At 33.3% G+C, this 24,710-nt stretch overlaps 1 protein-coding gene across 2 annotated transcripts in view; it reads right to left on the bottom strand.

Annotated features, from left to right (window-relative positions):
- Nucleotides 1–24,710, bottom strand: part of DENND1B (DENN domain containing 1B) — a 270,041-nt gene that overhangs the window by 80,148 nt on the left and 165,183 nt on the right. For both annotated transcript variants that reach the window (XM_040463561.1, XM_040463562.1), the window contains 3 exons: nucleotides 20,075–20,120; nucleotides 14,918–15,019; nucleotides 2,809–2,934 (listed from right to left, as the gene is read on the bottom strand). In XM_040463561.1, coding sequence (XP_040319495.1) covers nucleotides 2,809–2,934; nucleotides 14,918–15,019; nucleotides 20,075–20,120 — 274 coding nt within the window. The remainder of the gene's footprint in view (nucleotides 1–2,808; nucleotides 2,935–14,917; nucleotides 15,020–20,074; nucleotides 20,121–24,710) is intronic.

Here is a 24,710-nt window from a genome sequence, read left to right as displayed (position 1 = left end):
TCTGTGCTGACAGCTCAGAGCCTGGAGCCTGCTTCAGATTCTGTGTCTCCTTCTCTCTCTGCCCTTCCCTGACTCACACTCTGTCTCTCTCAGAAGTGAATGTTAAAAAAATTTTTAAATGAAAAGGGTAATATTTGAAGGCTTATCAAGATTAAATAAATAGCCTATCTAAAAGGTCTATTAAAGCCTGGTACCCAACGGGTACTTAAAGGTCAATTATGATTTTAATACCAACAAATAAATTATGAATCTCAGTAAAAATAACAAAAGAATTATAATAAGTAACATATAAAAGAGGGAGAAGAAATGTATTAAAGAAAGTAAGTGTAATCAATTCACAGAAAAAAGGGGCGGTAGAAACTATAGCTTCAAGGGATCAGGAAGGAACTAGATGGCCATTAAAAGCAAGAAAGATAAAAGCACTACCAGGAAAAAAGAACATTACAAATAACAGTTTGGAAGCCAGAGAAGCTTGGGACATTTGGAGCCACAGGCAGAATTCTCTGAATTGAGGTCAAAGTTTAGGAAAAAAGTAAAGACAGACACAGACTACTTGCCCATTGTGAAGGCCCTGAATGACACTCCTAGGTCTAATCTATAGGTTTAATTTTGTCAACGTAAGGGGAATAACAATAATAATGGTTTGCTTTTATATGTGTATAAAATATCATGACATTTAAAAAAGTAGTACCTGGTTAAAGAATTCATATCCATTTAAGGTTACTTAGTAAGTTTTTCCAGTTGTGCTCCACTAGCTAGAGGGTAGAACTGAACTATACTTCTGAATAGAGACAAAACCATGAAATAATTGTAACTTCTGAACTTGGCCCTTTTTTTGTTTTTAACATATATCAGAAAATATATAAAAGACATACACCTATTATATAAATGTCCAAAAGAGTTCACAAAATAAAAAGTAAATGTACGTTTAATAAATTAGAATATAGGGCATTTGTAAAGACAATGCCTAAACAGCAACAAAAATATTTTATACACAACAAAGAAGTCATTTTCCTTAATAACTATTTCTACTGAAAATAAAAAAAAACTGTCTAAATATGTTCAGTATACTTTAAAAATTATGCTTTCATTCAAGATGGAGTCAAAAGAAATGTAAAAACACACAGAAGGAAAATACTGTCCTTTGACTCCCAGAAAGAATTAGCACTAAAAACGAAAGAAAACATCAAATATAAAAAGGAAAAAGGTAGATAATTTAACAAATTTATAATTAGATGTGACCAATAAACAGGAAAGATGTTCTATGATGAAATTATATATTTTCCCACAGATACTGGGAATCTGGCTTTAAAGATTTAAAAAAGAAAAGTCATTATTGAAATCTTGTACCCCTGTCTGCTCACTTGATAATTTAAATCATTTAAGAAAATTTTCTCTTCAATTTGCTTTCCTCAAATCTGAAGTCCTTCACGAACTTAAAAAGGAAAAGAAAAATGTAACATACAAAGATTAATAATTATTTAAATGTGGCGAAATTTAAGCAAAGTAATACTTAAATATCCCTGTTGGTACTGTAAACTCGAAATCAACCTGTTTTAAAAAATTTGACAACCAGATGATTTTAAACTTTTATTAGTACAGATGATGGGTGTATAATCTTTTAAAGAATGAGACCATGTAACTGTCAATAATTTTTAAAGTCTCCCTCATGTGATTCCCCCACATGTATACCATATTCAGTGCTAGGACTTATACAATGCTTTAAAAAATATACACATATTTCCAAAATATTAGCATGCAAATTAGATATATGTACTTCTCTAGAGACAGCCGTTGACCTGCCTATCCATTTAAGGACTCCTAATAACCCAATAACTCCTTGGAGATATAAGAGCCATTGGGTGGGAATAGGGAAGTCAGTTTAGAAGGGATATAACTCATTCACATGTGTTTAGTTTCACAGTTTACAACAGGGTTTGCACACCAATTCTGAAAAGTAGGCAGGGAAAGTACAAGAATTCTCATTTTCCAAATAAGAAGATCAAAGTCTATAGAGACCAAGGAAATGGGTCAAGGTTACACAACTTAATTAACGGTCGAATTCCTATTAGATAGCAAGTCCACTACTTATTACTAACTCAACGTTTTTTATCCATCACAACTTATTTATCTGGTCGTGGAAGGGCAGTGTAATTATTTTCATAAAATCAGACTCACATATTTAACCAGTAATTCAGAAAGAGAAACAAATACATTTTGATTTATACCTTTTGGACCATCTGAAACCTTGGCTGGCTACAATTCTACATAGTAATCATTTTTAGGGTATTAAAACGAGAAAAGAAATGGCAGAATGAGCTAGCACATGCTAAACAGATAAGCCCACTTAGAAAAGTGTTATGGAATAGGAAGACAATAAATTTCCGAATAGTGCAAAATTTGCAAGTTCTAATATTTTTAAACTTGCACGTTGTACTGTCACCTCTACATGCATTGATCTATAAAACCCAACTGCCTGGTTAATTTCTTAATCCTCACATCAGGTAGTTCCATTAAAACGCATGAACACAATTCATTAAGAGGTTAAGTATTCCAATTTTAAAACAATACATAAGATAATATGCAAAACGTGGGAAATAGTAACTAAAGGTTACTAAAAGAACTAAAACCAAAAAGTCAAGGAATTGGAGACAGAACATAACGTCTTAAAGCACATCATTCTGGATTCTAAAAGACCTTTATGATGCGTTTTTCATGTGTGATATTAAAATGTTTCTTTTTCCTGCCCCACTCCGAAGAAACAAAAAAAAAAAACAAATGAAAATAGTGATGAAATAAAACGCTTACAGGTTTGTATCTCAGTGCATCTCTGTAGGATCCAAACAAAGCAGCCTGTGCCCTAAGAAAGGCCCTAGCTACTCCATCCCCTGTAGCTGTAGACTGCTTCTTCAGTTTATTTTTCAGGGCCGAGACCTGCATGACAGAGAGGAACAGTTAAATTAACACCTCAGAAATTGGTACAGCGAGGTACGAACCCAATCAGCAGGCAAACCACAGTGTCTGCAGGTCAGCCAAAAACTCATCCTCCTCCCTGATAGCTTATCTTTTTAACTGCAGAGAGCACCTGCTGGTCTGTTAATTGAAACGAAAGCAGGAGCCGATAGTAACGTGCTAATGCAAATTGGTTTATGCTCTCTTTTTTTCCCAAGGCCTCTTGACATAAATAAGCTTTAATTATTTTACAGTAAACTGCTCGTGAGCCACTTTTCTGCAGAGTTTTAGCAATTACAACATGTGTCTACTTGTTTTGAGATGAAGCCGGTTGGGTATCGTTCATTTCTGCCATGTAAGGTTATTTGTTACAGGTCCTCCAGGATCACCTACCATTGAATTTTATTTTTGGAAGCCTCATTTTCATATGTAATTTCCTACTCATTTGTTGATTAGTTTCCACCATTATTAGACAAAAAGAGGGGAGAGAAATTGAAGTTATTGAGAACCTCCACGAGTAGAGAATTAGGTTCTGCAAATGTTATTTGCCATCTCATCTAATCCTCCCAGTCTTCTAAGAAAGGCACATGTACTATCATTTGTGAATAGTAGAAACAGGGACTCAGAGATGGGAATCAGTTTGCCCTCACTAGACAGTTAATACGTGGCTAATACATGGCAAAACTGAGCCTTCAACCCAGTTCTGTCCAGTTTTTCCCACCACAACATGCTGGGTTTGAGTCCAATGTCATTGCCTTATGAACCAGTAATTGGATTAAAAAAATGTTTTTAAGTCAAAGGAAAATTTATTACGTGGGAGTTTGCTAAGTTTTCAAGGCACTTAAATTTGTTATGATTGTTCATACATTTGCATCTTTTAATTTCAGGTTCTGTGTATTTTACAGAATACATACTATTTACGAACGGCCCTTACTTAGATGAATATTTTAGAAGTGTAATCATAATCCTGATGTACACTCTTATTTTTTTAAGGGGAAGTGATTTGATGTTCCTGTGCATCTGACTCAACCAATTCCTTTCACACATCCTAGAAAACTATATTCTCTACACATAAACAATATTGGTGCCCATATATTCCTCATCAATGCCTTACATGGGAACATGAAATCATGTGAAAACTCTTGTTTTCTTAAGAAAACAACTGATGGGACACATTGTGGTTGGATTGTTCCCTTAACAGAGCATATTCTTACCCTTATGAAACTAACAGACAACAAAATAATGTCATTTCCCCTTTACATACACATGCAAGGAAGGGTATTTTTTCTTTCTTTATGCAAGCAGCCCTGACTACTCCTGTAGATGATGACTGTAATTGAAGTGTCAACCTAATTAACAACTAAACTTTGAATAATGCTAATGAGAAATGAACACAGCATCAGAGGAAAGACCAGCTCTACAGGTGATAAACCTTCACAGTAGTGACATTTTCCAGTGTAAAGTCACAGTTACTGTGATCTGATCAAAGAAAGAGACCCCCATTGGGTCCAATTATAACTACAGTTTTGAAAAAATTATTGAGTTATGATGTTCATAATCTATGCAGAAAGGCCTTTGCTGGATAGGTCTTCTCCCCATAGCTGTGATCTTCTCAATTTATATCCAAGCTCCATAGATTCAGATAAAAGTTTGGAGCCTAATTCATTTAGCCCACAAAGTGCATAAATCAGGAAGTTTTTATTATTAAAATCCAAACTCAGTAAATGTACACTGTTAGGTAACCCACATAGTCAAACAATAAATATAGCTAATAATGCAAAAACAAATCTTATGACTTAATGTCTTTTGTCTAAAGTTTGTAGTAAGTTTTTTAAGCTTCAAATGCCTTAAAGAAAACCAATGAGAATGACTAGCAAATATGTGTATTTAATAACTGCCCCCCCCAAAGGCTTATGATGGAAGGAATATGTCTTTCCATGTTTTATAAAAAGTAAATGGTTGGGTTGTTTTTAAATTTTGCTTTCAATGGGCGCCTGGGTGGCTCAGTTGGTTAAGTGTCCAACTCTTGATTTCATCTCAGGTCATGATCTCATTGTTCATGGGTCCAAGCCATGCACTGGGCTCCACACTGACAGCATGGAGCCTGCTTGGGATTCTCTCTCTTTCTCTCTCTGCCCCTCCCCTGTGCATACTCTCTTTCTCTCTCTCCAAATAAATAAATAAATAAATAAATACTTAAAAAAATAAAATTCTGCTTTCAAAAATAAAAAAAAAAACATTTTAACATGTCATGCCTTACTTATATCTTTGCAAAAAAAATTCCTCAGAGTGTATTTTTCTACAAAACATGAAATTGACATTTCAGTTCTCCACAAATTCAGTATTCTTAGGACAATCATAATGTATGCTTACAGAGAACGGAGGCAAGTCAAACCATAACTTAGCCTTCATGACCCCAAGTCCTTGACTGTTTCAGTACTGCTTAAGCTGGTTAGAATATCTGTCACATTGCCACAAGCCCTTCCTAACCAAACCATAATTATGCGGTCTTCACCTCCAAAATCAGTCAGTGTACTTTCTGAGCCCCCTCAGGAGCTCTGTAGAAAATAGGAAAGAGGGGCACCTGGGTGGCTCAGTCGGTTAAGTGTCCGACCTCAGCTCAGGTCACGATCTCGCAGTCCGTGAATTCGAGCTCCGCGTTGGGCTCTGGGCTGATGGCTCAGAGCCTGGAGCCTGCTTCCGATTCTGTGTCTCCCTCTCTCTCTGCCCCTCCCCCGTTCATGCTCTGTCTCTCTCTGTCTCAAAAATAAATAAACATTAAAAAAAGAAAATAGGAAAGAAAAAAGAAACACTTGTTCTAGAAATGCTCCGTCCAATATAGCAGCCTTTTAGACACATAAGCACTTGAAATGTGACTAGTCCAAATTGGGATTTGCTATGAGTGTAAAATATAAACTTAACTTTGAAGATTTATTATCCCCCCAAATGTAAAATACCCCATTAATAATTTTCATATTTACTACAGAATGAAACAATATTTTGAATATTTGGCTAAATAAAATACATTAAAATTAATTTCACTTTTTCTTTTCTTTTTTTTTTTTTTTTTTTTACTTTTTAACATGGCTACCAGAAAAGTTAAAATTGTGCATGTGGCTCACATTTCTATTGAAAAGTGCTATTCTACATGGGCATACTATCTAATTTCATAGACACATGAGACTAGTTACCTGGCCAGAAATATGACTACATTGTTCCTCTGCCTATTTCTACACTATTTCAACCTTTACAAACTGCATCAGGAGGTTTTTCTTGACCTGCTCTCAGAGGGGTCTATCAGTAAGTAGATCTGAGGTTGTTCCTGTTTTTCAGAGACCAAGAGGGCAGGTGAGTTAAGGGTTTCTGGATGCACAAATAAATGCTCAAAAATAGCCTGTAAAAATGAAATACTTTTTCAAATCAGTTTTAGACAGAAAGATATGACTCTAATATGAGATGACTGTGCCAACCTTGCTGTTTCCCTGTCCTTTAGATCACTGGAGTAAATTATCACCAGTTACCAGTGCCCTCTGCAGTGCTAAGTAGCTTTTAGCAGTTTTTATCTATAAAAACGTTGATGTCTCTTCTGTACTTTTTCAATATTTGGTCTGGGAAACAACGTTTTCTGCTTTAACTTCCAAGCTTCTAAGTTTAGTTGGGAAATAAATGTACATTTTCCCCCTAAAGTCCTAAAGTTTATACTCATATAGAACTCTGACCTCAGGTGAGCATTTAGAACTTTAGTCACATGGCTAGTATCACACAATCCCATTATGTGACATGGAAAAAGTATCAATTATTTTCCCTTTATATTCTTAAGAGGGTAAGCAAGCCTCCAAAGGCTAAAGACTACTTCAAAACTGACATCTGATTTTCTTATGACATTCTTCAATCTGTAAATAAATTATCTTTGTAAGTCTAATTAGGTATTATATTAGACCAAAAAAAAAAAAAAAGTTAAGCAGTGAAAAGAGCTTCAGGAATAAACAGCATCTCATTGCTCTTATCAAATGTTTAGATTCCTTTCATACAGTGAGAATTCAGACTTCTAAGCAGCCATCCACGGGAGGAATTATAACCCGGGTTTGGCACAGTGGGAGTTCACTGCCACATGAATAATATTACCACCAATTCTCCACTTTTACCCTCTTAACACTAAAGTGACTATGAATAAAAGGAAGGAATTACATGAGTAAACATAACAAACAGGTATAAATTAAAAGAGTGCAGGACACGTGCACACAGTCTGAGTAATGAAGTAATTATGCCAACCGGGAGTTAGGAAGGGAGAGCATATTAAAGGAGCTGAGTTTTCAGAGAAGTGACAGATTTTTCTCTTGACTTTTAGATGTGTCCTTTCAGGAAACAGAAATTAACCCCTACACCTAGAAATTTTAATTTTGCCTTTTAGGATCACAAAGATAAACATCAGGGTAAAGAACAACAGAAGGTAAATACAAACGTCTGGAAATAATATTTAGATAACCTCCACAGCTCTGAAATGTGCCTCTGATGTTTTTAAATACCTCCTTTTATGTAACTACGCTGCACTCGAGAATCCACACACATTTAGAAAAGTTAGAGCTTCCAGTAGTTACCTGCTTTAGAAAAAAGCTACAAAGATAAAACGTTTTATTCTCCCTTAAAACATGTTATGGTTATCATATGAATCAGATATTAAATCCCCACACTTCCTTCATCTTTCTAATGTGCAGGGTTTTTTTTTTTTTTTTAGAAACAAAACGAAACCTACCTTCTTAATATAATTTTCTAGCAAGCTTCTACTCGAGGATTAAAATGGTCACTTTTAACATTGATCAAATGAAAAGCATAGGATACACTTGCAGAGTGTATCATTACATTGTCTCTGTGTATACTGAAATTACCTCTCAAAACCTAGTTAATAAAGGGGCAGCTAGAACTATTTTCCTTTCAGAGGCCATTATAATAGTAAGACAACGTAAGTAAGTAAGACAATTGTAAGACAACAGTAAGACAATAGTAAGACAAACTGCTCTTATCCCCCCATCAAGTCCAATGTCACGCCAGTGTCTCTAATATCAACGCCATTTCCACTCATCTAGTTACCCAAAAAGGAATCTTGCACATCCTCAACACTTCACCCTTTCTCATCTCCCACATGCAATGCATCACCAAGCCCTGTTAGGCCACTGATGGAGACTTCAAATCCATCCACTTTTCTCTAAATCCCTGCCACTATCAAGTTCAAGAAACTAGCATCTCTACTTAGACTACTGCAAAAGGCCCCTCAACTGATCTTCCTGTTTCATTAATCTTCAGGACCCCAGAACCCAAGATGATATCTTCAGAAGTCGAAGCAGATCACACTATTCCTCTGCTAAAGATCTCCAATGAATTTCTAATAATGTCCAAGTGTCCTTAACAAGAACTACAGATCTTTTAGGATCACACTTCCTATCTCCACAACCTCACCTTGCCTCATTCTCTTTTTTGCTCATCTCATTACAGCTACACAAGACTTCTTTCCATTTCTTGGGTCTGCCAACCTCGTCCTCACAGCAGAGCCTTTGTACATGCTATTCTTCCTCCTCCTACTTTGCATGGCTTACTCATACTCCTCACTGAGGCCAATTCTGGAAACTGATGTTTTGGCATGTTGAGCTTGACTGCACCACAAAACTGCTGATCTGAGTGTTTAGACTGGTAAGAATGAAGTCTCAGGCTAAAATCAGTTTGTTCAGTGTACTTATGGTGGAGATGATGGTCAGTCCACCAACAGCCACTGTCTCTTTCTTTGGTAAGAGAAATCCTAAATTTCGACTGGTGCTAGCTAGCTCAACCTAGCTAAGTTGACCCAGCTACTTTCCAACATCCCTCCTGACTTCGTGTGGCCACATGGTTGGGTTCTGATGAATGGAATGCAAGTTCCATGAGAGCCATGTATTATGTCTTCCTGTTCACTCAGCTCCTAGCATAATACAGGCATACGGTAGGTGCTCGATAAATATCTGAATGAATGACTAACTGAATGAATGAATAAATACATTAGCCACCTGTCACACTTATACATTAATATCTCTAGTTAACAGGATCAGAAGATCTGTGATGGGGTCCAAGAACATAATTCATTTAAAAGTTCACCAAGTCATTATGATATGAGCAAGATTTCGGAATCGCTTTTGTAACAGTACTCACAATATCATATACATGAAAAGTCTTGTATACAGAAAAGTCAAGAACTTAAAGAACTAGAAACAAATTGGAAATTATTTTTAAAGCCAAAATCAAGGCCTTTACATTTAAATACATACATATGTGTATATACATATATATGTATATGTATGATGTATGTATTTACGCATTAGCAGTAGGAAGAGAGAGAAGCATGCTATTAAGATGATACAGGAAAAAAAAAGACATTTGGAGAAAGGCTAGGTAATTTAGATGGAAATGAAAACCCATGAGAAAGCCAAGGAACTTCATGAGCACTTAAAATCACTAAGAGTAACAAACTATAAATCAACTTTAAAATGGCAAAAGTACAGAGACATAAGGAGGGAGCTGCTAAAGCCTGGATCACTGCAGTGGGAGGGACAGATGCTCTTACTCAGCTGGGAGAAAATAACAAAGACCTTTTACAAGTTTAGAAGCGTGGTTAATTAAGGTTTTGAGTTTTATTTTTCATTTTGTTTTGCTTTCATATTTACATTTTAGATTTAAAAAAATATACACCAAGAAAACAGTAGGAAAAATCGCAAAATCTGTAGTTTACTTACAAACAACAGCAACAAAAAACTTGGTATAAAAAAAATCACGTCTCTGAAAATAATTATTTAAAGGAATAGTAAGTTTCCACCGACACCCAAAGTCAGGTACAGTGACTGCCATCACCACACGGTCCCCCTTTCCTGGGAGCCAAACTGACTCACGCTCATAGCCACAGAAGTGTATATTAAACACACACCCACGTTTCTTCTTCTCATTACTATGAAAGTCAGATGAAAATATCCTTATAAAATGTTCTGCGTAACTCTAAACAGGGATTTTAAAAGCAACTTTTATAACAAAAGATGAAACAAAAGCAATTATGGTTCCCTTCACCCATCATTTACCGAATGCCTACTATTTACAAAGCTCTGCACTAGGCTGTGTGGTGGGGGCAATGCACATCTAGGTGCCTGAATTCTAACAGCTGAAGACTGAGGGGACTATGACTGCATTTCTCGAGGGGGAAACTGAAAGCAGTATTTGTCTCTGGAAGTCTACTCTATTAAACTAAAAAAAAGAAACAAAAACAAAAACAAAACAACAACAACAAGATTAACAAAAACGTTGTCTAAGTTACTCTAGAACCTGAATGAAATCGGGTTATCTTTCTAACCTTGCCACTCTAGAATTTTGCTGGGGAATTTATTTACTGTTAAACATGATAAGAATTACAGCAGAGCTGTGGCAAACCTGGAACTAATATAATATTCTCTGGGGTCTTTTCTTTTTAACATATATTATGACAATTCAACATATTAAACCTTCATGTTAGGTTAGAGGAAATATCCAACAAATTAAACATATCTATTAGCTATTCACACAGTTGCAAGAGTTAAATTGGTTTCTATACTTTCATTTTGTTTAAAAAAGGCTGATTTTAAAAATTCTCTGAAATAGCCAATTCTTTTCCAAATTTTTCCTAAATTAACTCACTCAAATGTAGATATCTTAAATGTTTTCTTAAAGTTGGAATTTTGGGGTATTTCCTTAAGTTTAGGCTTTTAATGATTTTTGGCGATTCAGAGCAATTTGTGTCTTTTCATTGCACAATAAAACCATTAACCTATTCCTTCACGTGATACTTGAAAGCGTCACTATAAGATGCACAGTATTTTAGATGACTCCATTTTATAATAAAGTATTTTCAAAATTTTAGTAATTAAATACGCTTTATACTAAATGTAGCTATCCTGTAACATACCAGGGTCTATGGTGAATTGTACAATAATGCTGAAGTGTATATTTCCTATATACTCTCATAATAGAAAATAAAAAAATAATTTTCCAGTAGTGTTCCATATAAGATGAAAATAAATTTTTTAAAGTGTTAACAACCCTGATTTAAATCAAATAGATCACACTGATACTTCATAAGCAAGATTAGAACAGAGAATATGATTCTACAGTAAATTCCAGAACAGTTACTCATTACGCTGTATATCATGTTTATACGAAAGGACCACGGTCTAGTATTTGAGGGGATGAATGTTTATACGAAAGGGACCGTGGTCTAAGTGTGAGAGGATGAACCTATAATATGAACTAACGCTGCAGAAATACTGTTAACAGTATACTTTGTGTCTTCATTTTCTTATCTAAAATAGGGATAACTATATTGACCTGAGAGTATAGTATTTAAAACCTAATCAGTTAAAATTATTTAAAGACAATAAAGCAACAAAGATAAAAATTCACTTCCTAGTAATGGGTATTTTAGTGCATGTAACTTTTTCAGATGTCAGTTCTAACCTGCTTTCATCTATAAGAGTTTGTAATTGTTTTAATTTTTTCACAAAGAGATCTCCTAAATCTCATTATAATTCTAATTAGCTTAATTTTCTAAGAAGTGAGTTGTCCTATTTATTTTTGAAATAGTTAAGAATTCCCCAAATTACTTTTAAAAATATTAATGATGATAAAAATTAAAATGAGCAGTAATACCTTAGAATACGGCATTTCAAACTATTACGTGATTGAAACAAAATTTGTGTATATATTTGGAATGAAGGAGTCTCAATGGTAAATTTTCTAAAATTAAAAAGAATTCATCACTTGAAATTTCAAATGTTGTATTTAATTCAGCTGTTTCATTTTCCCCACAGTTAAAAACATAGCATGATAACACTAAATTCAACTGATATTATTACATAGCCCTCAAATTTATTTTTTATTTCAAGACACTCGACCTACATGTTTGAAGGTATCTACAGTTGACATAGCCACTAAAAGTAAAATCACAATGTATCTAGACAGAAAACTACAAAAGTATATTTTAATGGGTCTACTGCTTTTAAGATATTCCATGTAATAATCAATATCGTTAAAATCACTCTCAATAAAGTTTGTGTTTTTTTTTCTTTTAATGATCCAAATCTATAGTGAAATGATGAAATCGAAAAACAAGTGTTCTTGTCAGAAGACAGGAAGAGAGTTTTTTCCCTTCCCTTAAGGAAAACAAAGGATTCCTGAAAGCTTTGCCCTGATTTATTTTTCCAATTTTAAATACCTTAAGAGTAGCGGAACTGCTACTGGCATGGTAGTATTTCTAACAGTCAATAAATCTAAAATATTATGTGTGAATATTGGAATGAAGCCATTAAGAAGATTACAGCATGCAACACAGCAGAGGGTCCACAGGAAAAAAGAACTAGTAATTCAGGACAACTGTGACCACTGACCTTTGAACAGCCAAGACCACTGGTCAGGCTGACACAATAATAGAGTGCACATGCATAGAAAGTCCTCTAGCCTGTAAGTATAATTTAAATGCTTTGGTGAATGATTTTAAAAGGTCCCCTTTTAAATATGAGTTAATTTATTAAATAATCAAACAGTACCAGGATTTTTTCAGGGTATTTTTCAGGATTCAAGAATATTTTCTCTTAATTCAGATCACAACACAAAAAATTCAGTAAGATCATTTGTGACTCTAACACATCTCATTTAAAACACTGACAATTATAGAAAGTATGATGTGATACTTTACCATATTTCCTGTAAAACTACAAGAGACAGCTTTTGGAAAATGGATGGAAAGAGCTAAATTTATTAGAGAGGGGTTAAACAAACAACCACCTAAAGTATTTGTAGAAAATGACTATAACTTTAAAATAACTCATACTTTCAGTAGATGGCCCTGGTTCCACCCCAGAGCTGTATCCACTTATTCGTTGTTCAAACCTGTCTGTAAGTCTCGGGCCCTTAATCTCAAGTATACGTATAGTTATATCTACCTCACTTTGCAGAGTTCCTTTTTAAGATTTTTTTTTTTACTTCATTTACGTACAGTTAACTGTTCCTTATAAACGAGCAATGAGATGGTCCCTCCTGTCATTTCACATATTTAGGCTTTTATATTTTGTGGAACTGTTAAACTTCGTCATATTTTAAAATAAATGTCTTGGTATCAAACTAATTCTACTGGGAAAGTAGCACTTCTCAATTAAAAAAGAACCACCCACCAAAAAAAATTACTATTAAAAATTGCTTTTCTCAAAGAGATGAAATTAGCTACCACTGACTGACTATAACAATTTTTATGACACAAAAAAAGCTGATTTCTTTCTCATTTTTCTTTTTCTTTTTCTTCTTCTTTTTTTTTTTTTTATAAACAACCCTTTCTACTTAGGGAATTAACAGTGGAAATGCACTGCACATAAAGAAAATATTTATAAAAGTTGGGGCTTTATATCATAATTAGTTTTCTATCCAATGAAGAATTCTTTGATGGATTTCTAAATGAATAACTCTAATCATTTCTAGCAGCTTCTGCAAAATTTTTATAATGAGGCAATCTAGTTATAATGAGCTAAAAAGATAATATAATTCTTTACTGGCCTGGGTTTGGATTTGTTCATACATAGCATAAATTTTACTACAGTAAGATAAAGTAGTTCAATTTAATTTGCTTCAAGGTCAGCAAGTATTTTAGGTTATTTATGGGCATAGATAATCTGATTTTAACTTTAAAATCACATTTTTCCTATCACTAGCCATAAAAACAATCAAAGCTAGTATTACTGTATTTTTTGAGTTTGAAGATTTTAAATTCACTTTTTCAAACTCCCTAATAATGATTTCAAAGTACTTGCAATAATGCAGAAAAATATATGATGAAGGTTTTTTTATTTATGGATTTTAATATTCCTGAAAAAACTGGATTTTTTTAAAAGGAGAGTTATTTTTAACTTAGAACTATGTTATAAAGATATTTTTAAATAGCCATTAAAATATATACAGAAACAGCACTAGCCTGCATTTTGCCCTGTTCTAAGGAATATGCAGGCCAAAAATGCACTTTTGGAGACTATTTAACATGAAATACAGAGTATATCCTATTATAGGCTGCAGACACACACATGCACACACACACAAACCCTCTGCAAGATCAAAGAGCAGAAGAGAACTGGCACTTAATTTATCAGCCTTTACAGACAAAAGACAGTTTTCGTCATTTCAAAAGGATCAGATGTCTTTTATGACAAACTGGGTTTGCAGTTTAATTTACAAATAGAATTCTAAGTAAGCAGTCTTTGCTCTGCCAAAGCAAATGACAAACAGTGTAGGTTTTCATTCTTGCGGCCCTCAGCAGGATAGAAAAGATTAAAATAAAACTGAAATAATTTAGAGAAAACAAATAAATGTTTCAGAAAGTTGAGGGAGATCAAAGCCAGAATTTTCTGACCCCAACTGTACAAGCATTTCTTATTATATTGACCAGTGCCATCAGATCATTAATTAAAAGGAAAAGCACTGGCAGGTGGCAGGGAAGCAAAAGCCGATAATTGGCCCCCTTCTTCTTCTTGCCTTCAAAAACTCTCTCATTCTTTTGCAAGACATGCCACTAGGCAGACAGAAATGCCTACTTTGTAATATAATGATTAAGATGAGATGAAGAGACTTACGTTTAAAGAAACTCTGCCTAATGAATGCATCTAGCTTTTTAATTATGATCCTACTTTTACAATAGGAATATGATGTTTCATTCAACATCTCCTCAACTGCCAAAAGGTAAAAATATTAAATATAGAATCTACACTGATTCCTCTCACACCCATGCACATACTCAGTCCTTTTATTGCAGATAAAAAAAAAAAACCTGGGAAAAATAATTCTTTGTAATTCAAGGGTCCAGGAGAAAGTAGATAGATAGATAGATAGATGATAGATAGATAGATAGATAATGTGTTCACCACAAAATAACCTTCAGACTTACCACATCACTTGGTAGGTTGTTCAAGTCATTAAATGGTGATTCTAAAGTGTTTGTGTCAACATTTAACATAACCACATCCTCCAATGATTTATTTTTCACTCTCTGTTTAAAAAACACAAGTACAAATAAACATCTTAGTATATTTTCCTTCCAAAACTATAATGAACTTAGAAATGTAGAGAAAATTATCTTGATGACAATTAGCCTTAGGGGATAAAAAAGGAAAATCCTATATTATAAGAACATATAAAAAACTTTGCCTTATAAGAAAGTAAGTTTGTCTACAACCGTTCAAAAAGATTGGATAAAAAAATCCTTAGAACAGAATGTTTGGTCATCTAAACACATTGATTTAGTTTGGAGATATTAAATGTAATTTAACTACCAAAGAGATATTGTAACAAAAACTCACAAAATCGGAACGGCTATATTAAACCAGAAAAACTTACATCCTTTAAAAACTTATCAACTGAATTTCTGTCCAATGATACAGGAACTTGTGGCCAGTTCTACACCTATTTTTAGCAAAAATCACATTATGGGGCTAACATAAGCCAAAAATCATGACTACTGTAAACTAAATTTTAAATTAATAAACATTTTCTCCGTACTTCCATACCAATTCAGTATAAGCTGTTTATGAGGACTGTAAGTTGAATAAGAAAAATGATAAAGAGAGAGGTAATAAGGAATTGTTGCATTATTTATACATGAATTTAATATAAAAGATGAAATTTAATAGCCTATCAGATTATTTGATTTGTCTTATCTGTTTGACAGCTTAGTTAAATGGTCAAATTATCTCAATATGTGGACTAATGACAGTAAATTAGAATTTCATCAAATTTTTCATCCTTAAAGAAAGGAAATACTTAAGGTTTATCTTCCCTATTTAGACTACTATGTATACCTAAACAAATCATATAATTCTATTCACCTTATTTAAATGATAGCAAATATAGCATTATTTTTTGATGCAAAAAAATGAGGTGCTCATTAATGAAATACATCACCTCAGAATTCCATAATTGTATAGGTCAAGTAGAGATAAGTCAATTAATTTCAGTGTAGTATTTTTTAAATGACATTATAGAATAAGAGCTATTTTTGAGAATTATTAAATACCTTACATTTTAAATTGGCCAACCCAATTTTTTTTTTGTTTTGTTTTAAGTTATTCAAGAATGAAACTTCTCTGATCCATTTAGAACTTCAAACCTCTGCATAGTAGGTAGAATGTTAAATTTGCTAGGGAAATGGTAGTCTAGAGTAGGGAATTTGTATGTGTTAACAAAGCAATAATGTCTGTGTAGAATATGGATTCTCAGGGGGATATATGATAGCAAAAATCTATCTTGTAAAAGACATTGTAATTATTCCAAAATAAGAGTCAGAGGATGGCTGTTTCTTGGAAATTAACAGAGAACCACCTACAATAGTGACACTCTCACCAAAACATTTATAAATAAACTCATTTCTTTTCCTTTCCATATGTATACATAAATGTAAAAAAGGCTCACATACATAAATATGTAGTTATTTATAAATTAACTACAGCATAACTACAAAAATAGCCTATTTTATAAGCAACAATACATTTATATCAATGGTGTTCGGTGGAAAAAGTATGTCATAATTTTGATTTTCACCTTCAATTCTAAGTTGTTCCCTTTAACAGAAACTATAAAGTTAATCCAGAAACTTAGTGCATTTGTTAAAGGATGAAAATGAGTTTCTCTAAATAGCCTGGAGTAATGGTTATGTGACACCTAAATGTTTTGCTATGACACTAATGTTAAATTCTGAATAAAGAAAATTAGTATTAACATGAAATGTATACTTTTTTCCAACTTGCCCTTTGTTTAAAAATGTCTGAGAATAGCTGAATATTAAATTCTGTCCAAGGGACCATTCAATAAGAATGGAAAATGTATTAATTTCAATAAATCAATACACTGAGATGCACTAAAATGAGAACAATTCTACATTAGCAAAGAGGGAAAAATAGTATGTAATTAAAATTTTTTTATTTGGATTAATGGCACTTTTTTATCTTTGTTTCCTTCCAAGTCAGGCTTTAACTATTTTCTAAATAGGAATAAAAATTCATACAGCATATAAAATGATAACATTTTCTCTGTCTCAGATTATTATATCTCATAATGTTCGTAAGCTTGCTTGGCTCGGGAAAGAGAAAAAGGAAAATTTGACTTTTTCTTCAAAAATAAGAAAATAATATTAGGACAGAGACTGAAAGTGTTATTAAGGACAAGAGTAAGGTATTAAGGTTGGTTAAGTCTTTCTCTCACATCCTCTCTATATAAGCCTTCCATGCAATGTGACTACAAATGTGACTATCGTATCATGTACGATAATGCAAGGAAATGACCCGGTGTCAGCAATCACATGTTCCTGCAAAATGGAGCCAACATTTTATTTAGAATCTTTTGTGTATATTAAAACACATAATGCAATGCTCACACTTGGAGCCTCTACTGACTTGCTCCTCCATCATTTACAGACCTTTGAGTTCAACCCTAAAGTCTAATTTTCAGGGAGAACAAAATGTCCTTATCCTTTATTTTGGAAGCAAATTTAAAATTTAAAAAAAGAGACTTCCGGGGCGCCTGGGTGGCGCAGTCGGTTAAGCGTCCGACTTCAGCCAGGTCACGATCTCGCGGTCCGTGAGTTCAAGCCCCGCGTCAGACTCTGGGCTGATGGCTCGGAGCCTGGAGCCTGTTTCCGATTCTGTGTCTCCCTCTCTCTCTGCCCCTCCCCCGTTCATGCTCTGTCTCTCTCTGTCCCAGAAATAAATAAAAAACGTTGAAAAAAAAAAAGAAAAGAGATTTCCAGCCATCTTACAGTCATGACTACATAAAAATAATTAAAAGAAAGATTTAAAGGATATTAGTTTCACATCTTTGAACAATTATGTTTAGAAGTCTTTCTAAAACGTATGTCAAAACTGTCTTGACAAAGAGAGAGAATAGGGAATATGTTGATTCTTCCTAAAAAAAAAAAAATTCATTGTAATCGCAACCAAACAAAATGTAAAAAATTACTCAGTTCAGTCTCACATAAAATTTGTAAATGGATATATCCACATTTGAACTATAATGCCATTAATATAAAATAAGAAAGATCAAATTTTGCTTAAAAATATCTGCCTGATAATGACATAATAAGAATCGAATGGCAGTATGTGTATCTTGTAATAGATTAAGGAGAAAGTTACTAAATGGTACCCAATTGGTTTAAAGACATTCTTGAAGTTCCTATTACCCCTTCTCATTGACTATTAAACCCAATAAACTAAATATAATTGACTAAAAAGACAGTTCAGTAAGTCCAGAGTATAAAAGATACAGAGATATTAACCAATCTAATCATGGCTGTAAACCTTCTCATTTAGTGCTGACTCAATTTAAAATCAGAATGGACTGTTTCTCCAAGACAATACTGTAAGAAGTAAAAAATTCTTAAATTTGCTCCTTTAAAAAAATAATGATTTTCTCTATACGTGTCTAACAAATATGCAATTAAATATGACTGAATTTTTAAAACATGTACCCATTTCTATAATATTTTGGAAAAGCTGAATCATTAGTTTTAAAAGTTGGTATAGAACCATTATGTAAAAAAATACAGAACATCACCAGGTACAATAAACAACTTTAAATAGTTTTCATCTGTACAAGTAAACATACTATAAAAATTATGTATTCTATTAGATACATCAAATAAGAAGAGACATGTGCATTAATATCAAAATCAGATATGATGACTTCTCTGAAACCATACCAACCAACGTGGTTAGATTTTGTACAGTCAAAATACTGATGAAGAAAATACCAGTTACATATTCTACAATCAGATAACAGATTAAATACTTATTCATACACAATGTGACCTTTCACTGAAAGTACCTTGGCATGTAAAACAAGTTGTCTAAAAATTAACAAACATAAAGGCTCATGTTATTCAACTTAGACTTCAAACTTAAAACAAGTCTACTAAAGAAGTTCATTAAAATATATCCAATATTATTAATGATTAAACAAATAAAAATGTTACCCTCGCATTTTGCAAAAGGAGAAAGTGACCAGAATGAGAGTACATGCAGAATTCTATAATTCATGACTACCATCCGAACATGATTTCTCCAGACATGATCCTCACCACTCCTATATAATAATAATATAATCAGCAGGATCTTCCTTATCAGGTGTATACAGTGACAACAACTAATAAGAAAACCAAATCTAACTTATTTAGATTGTTGATTAGAAACTGGCTTAAAGTACAATATGCACACACACACACACAAAATATATATATATATATATATATATATATATATATATATATATATATACACACACATATATATATATATAAAACTGAAAATCAGATAGCATAATAATGCCATGCAATTGACCCAAGTCTTTTGTTCAGATCCAAATCTTTTGTTTATTTTTTTCTAATTTTCTAAGAAGTCTTCCCTTGAAATCTCACTGATTCCAAGTTCAAGGTCTTTAAAGTCCAACATTTTTCACCGTAGTGATGATAAGTCACAAAAGTCATTTTGGAATGAAGTGATAACATTGCAAAAAACTTACTGCATTCTAAATCCCCAACAGGACTGAAAACTAAAAAATATTTTAAGTCTATATTTTAATTTAAAACTTCATGATTAGTATATTCCAACCACATTTTGAAAAAGCACACTGACAAAATGTATCAAAATGGAGTTTGAAAAATAAAAACATTTTCCCTTTATGAATCATAACTACATAAATTCTGACCTTCAAAATAAGGTGTGAAAAAGAAACATATAAAAGATCCCAAGTGCCATATAGAAAGTGGTTCATCAAGGACTAAGTTTTTAATACTTAAAATTTACCATATGATCTTGACCAAATTTACCATATTTTCATGGGTTTCATGCCATTGAAAATGGTCATTCAGTATACTAACTAAAATGAAATTATTCCACTACAGTATTTCTGAAAATGATCATGTAAGTATACCCTAAATATGAAACTTATCATTACTTTGTACTATTCAATTGATTCTCTTTCAAAATACAACTGTTTTAACTATTATTTATATTCATTAATTTATCACACATGTATCTCATGTCTGAAAGATACTTACCTCTATGAGGCTGGAGTGTATTCCAATCAGGTATGGCATCGGAGCACTAAATTGGAAATATATAATGTATATATTCATGAAGTTTATTAACACAGAAACAATATAAGTAATTCAGAAGGTTTAAAAAATTAAATTAATTAAATGTGCAGTTCTAATAGAGCCCACTACAGATAATTAAAATTATTCAATATATAAAAGTCAAATTTAATCTGAGAGGTCATTAATATATTCAAATTAAGGTTGCTTGGCATAAAACTCACAAAAGCATTTACAATTAAATGAAGAGTAGTAACACCTAAGAAGAATATTAGAGCCTAAGTCATAGTCCTGAGTTAAATCTTCCATATATTTCATATAAAACATATCCTAAATAATTAGCAAATTTTTTCACATTTCTTTTATATACCTTTTATATTCAATTAGATTCTTATTTCTAAGATTCTCTTAAAAAATCATCATTGCTTCATACCTACTACACCACCAAAATTTTTTTGAATCAGTTACCAAATATTTATTAAGACCTACTATGTGCCAGGCACTGTTTGGAAACTAGAAGTTCTTCCTCTACTGTTATCATTCTCTTTCCATACTATCTTTCTGCTCATGTACCTTGTCTTTCATTTAAATGTTGTACATTCCTATTTATCTCACTTTTGCTTTTATTAATAAAGTAATTTTAATGAATTAAAAAATATTCAAATATGTTTAAGCATGATACTGAATTAATTAATTCTACAGATAAAATCTGGAGCATACCAGGCAGTAGGACCTGGGCTAGGATCTAGGTACAATAATAAGTGATATAAATAGAATAGATTCCTTTGCAGATCTTATACTCCAGCAGAGCATACAGACGTTAAATAATCTTTGTGACATAAAATCGGGCTTACTTAGTAACTTCAAAAACATTTCTCATGAAATACACGAAGGGAATTATCCAACTTGACATTTCAAAATCAAAATATTATTTAACAAGAAAACGTGAGAATGGACAGATGTCTACAAAGGTGATAGAAGATATGCAAATAAATAGCTAAAACAATCTTTGACATTTCTTTTTATAGACATCTTTGTGTTATATCTAAGGCAAACATTTTCTATGTTAATGAAAACAACCTTTTTAAAAGAATTTTCATAATTTTCCAAACATCACTTTCACTATCAGTCCAAACTCCTGTGTATCTACTTTGCTACTGAGGACCAGTAATAGATAAAGCTAACAGGCACCTCGACAGACCCAGTTTTTCAAACGAACCTCAAACAGCTCCAGATTTATTTGAAGCTGGCTAACCACTAACATATATCCAGAACTCACAAAAAAATAAGGATGGTTAAAGTTTTTATTTGACTCCTCATTATCCTGTTCATTACTTCTTATTGTACTAGATTCTAATTTTCTTTTGTAGCTTTGTTCCTTCATATATATATATATATATATATATATATATATATATATATATCAGACCAATTCCAATTGATCTGATATTTTGGATCATTTGACTGAAAGTTAAGAACTATTTACAGGCCTTGATATCCTTAAGACCTAACAGATTTTCTGCCTTCAAAAGGAAACAGGAGGAAAAATGTGGACTGTTCCACTTTTGCTTAAATAAAGGAAGGCTGATTACTTCCCTAGCTCAAGTTCTCATCTCTGGAATCCCTTCTGGGACTCCACAGAAGACATAAAATATATGTCACTAACTGTTCTGGGCTCCCACACTGGGTTCAGAACATTTTCACAAAACAGGATAGGCAAATCCCAAGATCTTAAATATATCAAGCTGTCCCCACATCCAAAATAGTAGAAAATTATTCAAGTTACTGTGCAAACTTCCAATTTACCCCAGGTTAGGTTATCCTACCCACAAAATTTACAACATAGTAAGTCTGTGGTATCTCAAATTTCTAAGTACATTTTAATATAATGAGTGTTGGGGCACCTGGGTGGCTCAGTCAGTTAAGCATCTGACTCTTGATTTCAGCTCAAGTCATGATCTCATGGTCCTGAGACCAAGGACGAGTCGGGCTCCATGTTGGGCTTGCAGCCTGCTTGGGATTCTCTCTCTTCCACTCCCTCTGCCCCTCCCTCTTATGCACACACATGAGCACATGCTCTCTCGGGGGGAAAAATAATAATAATATAATGAGTGGTAATCAAAAAATATGTAAGCCTCCTAAAATTAACAATTATCATTTCCATTTTAGTTGTTAGAGGAACACTTGAGTGGATCAGATTTCAAAAAATCAGAGCCCACTGTGCTGACAGCTCAGAGCCTGGAGCCTGTTTCAGATTCTGTGTCTCCCTCTCTCTCTGCCCCTCCCCTGTTCATGCTCTGTCTCTCTCTGTCTCAAAAACAAATAAATGTTGTAAATAAATAAATAAATAAATAAACAAAAAAAAAAAAAAATCAGAGCCCAAAGTAGCAGCTAACCTATTGAAGTCCTATGAAATACATCTAAGGTAACATTTTTTAAATTTCTTGAAAGTTAGTTATTTCTTAAAGTATAAAAAATAAATGTTTAGCAATTATTAAGCTGGAATAAAAATTCAATAAAGGGTTCCTATGTAGAAGTTAGTAATAAAGTAACTTCTAGCTTTTTGTGTGGGATTACTGGGTACCTCTAGGTGTTTTTATCTCATTAATACCTAACAAAATCAAAAACATAGAGATGTCAAAACTGTAAAAATTATTAATCTAGAGCACAATTTATTAAAATGATTATGATGTTTTGCATATAGATTTTATAGAACATATTTTATAGACAGATTTTATGTTTTATAAAATACACATTCTACTGAATAATAGTTTCTTTCTCACGAAAACTGGATTGTGAGCATCCTAAGACTTAATCAACCAAATCTCATGAAAAGTAATTCTGCAACCCTTAGCTGAAATCTCCTAATTAGATTTGGGTGTTAATAACTCAGGAAGAGATCCTTGGCGACACTGATGTTTTATCATCCACATGCAAAACTGTCCTACATCTTTCTGTCAACGAAGTCATTTTGCAAAGATAACATACAGAAGGCTCTATTAGGAATGCTTCTTCTGTTGGGTAGCAATTAATCTTTAGTCAAAAGTAATCACCCTCTAACCGTTTTTTGTTTCTTTTTTGGTTTTCTTACAGAGACCACCCATGGGTAGACTGTAATAGCCGCCTATTAACTTAGGTAGTCCAAACACCATGATTTTCCATTTATTTTTTAAGAAACAATTCTCTTTCATGTAAAGAAGAGTCAGATAGGTTCCCAAAATAAAAAGGTGACTCAGCCACTCTTGAACAAATAATGAATGATTATAATTTTACTGATACTAGGGTCACACTACCTCCTAGGTGTTTAAGGACTCAGAACGGTTAAGAGTGTGTGGCAACATCATGAACTTGCCACATTAAAGTTCTGTCTCTATCTCACATAGTAAGAATACGTACCATGAGATCTGCACCCTTAAGAAATTTTTAATTCTGTAATACAGCATCGTTAACTCTAAGCACAATGTTGTGCAGCAGATCTCTACAACTTAACCATCTTGTATAAGTGAAATCTTATACCTGTTCAATAGAAACTCCCATTTTCCCCTTATACTGACAGATTAACAGAAAAAACGTAGATGGTGTCATTTCCTCCCAGTCTCCTTCCCTACCCTACCAACCAGTGTGGGCCATTTCTTCTTAGGTGTCTCCTCATCTATGTTTCTTTTTTCATTTTATTTATTTACTTTGAGAGAAAGAGAGAGTGTGTGCAAGTGGGGGAGGAGCAGAGAGAGAGGAAGAGAGAGAAAATCCCAAGTAGGCTCTGCACTACCAGCACAGAGCCCAATGCGAGGCTCAAACCCACAAATTGTGAGATCATGACCTGAGCTGAAATCAAGAGTCGGATGCTTAACCAACTGAGCTACTCAGGTGCCCCCAACCATGTTTCTTTTACATGCCTCTGATGTAAGCCTTACAGTACTACAGTATTACTCTGTGTTCCTCTTGTGTGTGCATGTGCATGTGTGTATGTGATCCATGCACATATGGGTGAAGTTTTTCCTATGTGTGGATACTGCAAGGGCAGAAATGAAGTTTTACTCATTACCTTACTATACGCACTGCTAGGCAAACAGGTGTTCTCTATATATTTGATGTACAAATGGATGGATAAATGAAGGAATGAACAAACAGGTTAGCAAGGCTCCATCAGTAGACCAACATGCTATAAACCTGCATGGTCACAAGATGGCATTATGGCTCTCCACAGTCTGTCAACACCAGAGATACCAGGTGGGAAAACAAAAAGACTTCCAGGAGAAAGGGTTATCTCGGGATTCACAAAGTCCCAATCACCTTAAAGAAGTGGCAAATATACATCTATTCCATCAAATCTTCCTGGTGCTATTTTTGAAGTGAAATATAAAAATGTCTTTATTCAAAAACCATGAGATTGGAGGGATAATCTCTAATATTTTTCTCCCTTTTTGCATACAAATCAGCATGATTCTAGATCATTTGCAAAGATGCAAGGGGAAGAAAACAATATTCCCCAAGAAATAGTTTAGTCCATAAATTTTTTTGACAGAAGAGACCTAGAGTCTTAGGCAGCTATTAGAAAGAAAGAAAGAAAGAAAGAAAGAAAGAAAGAAAGAAAGAAAGA

Source organism: Herpailurus yagouaroundi, unplaced genomic scaffold (genome assembly GCF_014898765.1).
Source record: "Herpailurus yagouaroundi ecotype Mexico unplaced genomic scaffold, PumYag 403, whole genome shotgun sequence".
Taxonomy (NCBI): Eukaryota; Metazoa; Chordata; class Mammalia; order Carnivora; family Felidae; genus Herpailurus; species Herpailurus yagouaroundi.
This window is presented reverse-complemented; position numbering and strand designations above follow the sequence as displayed.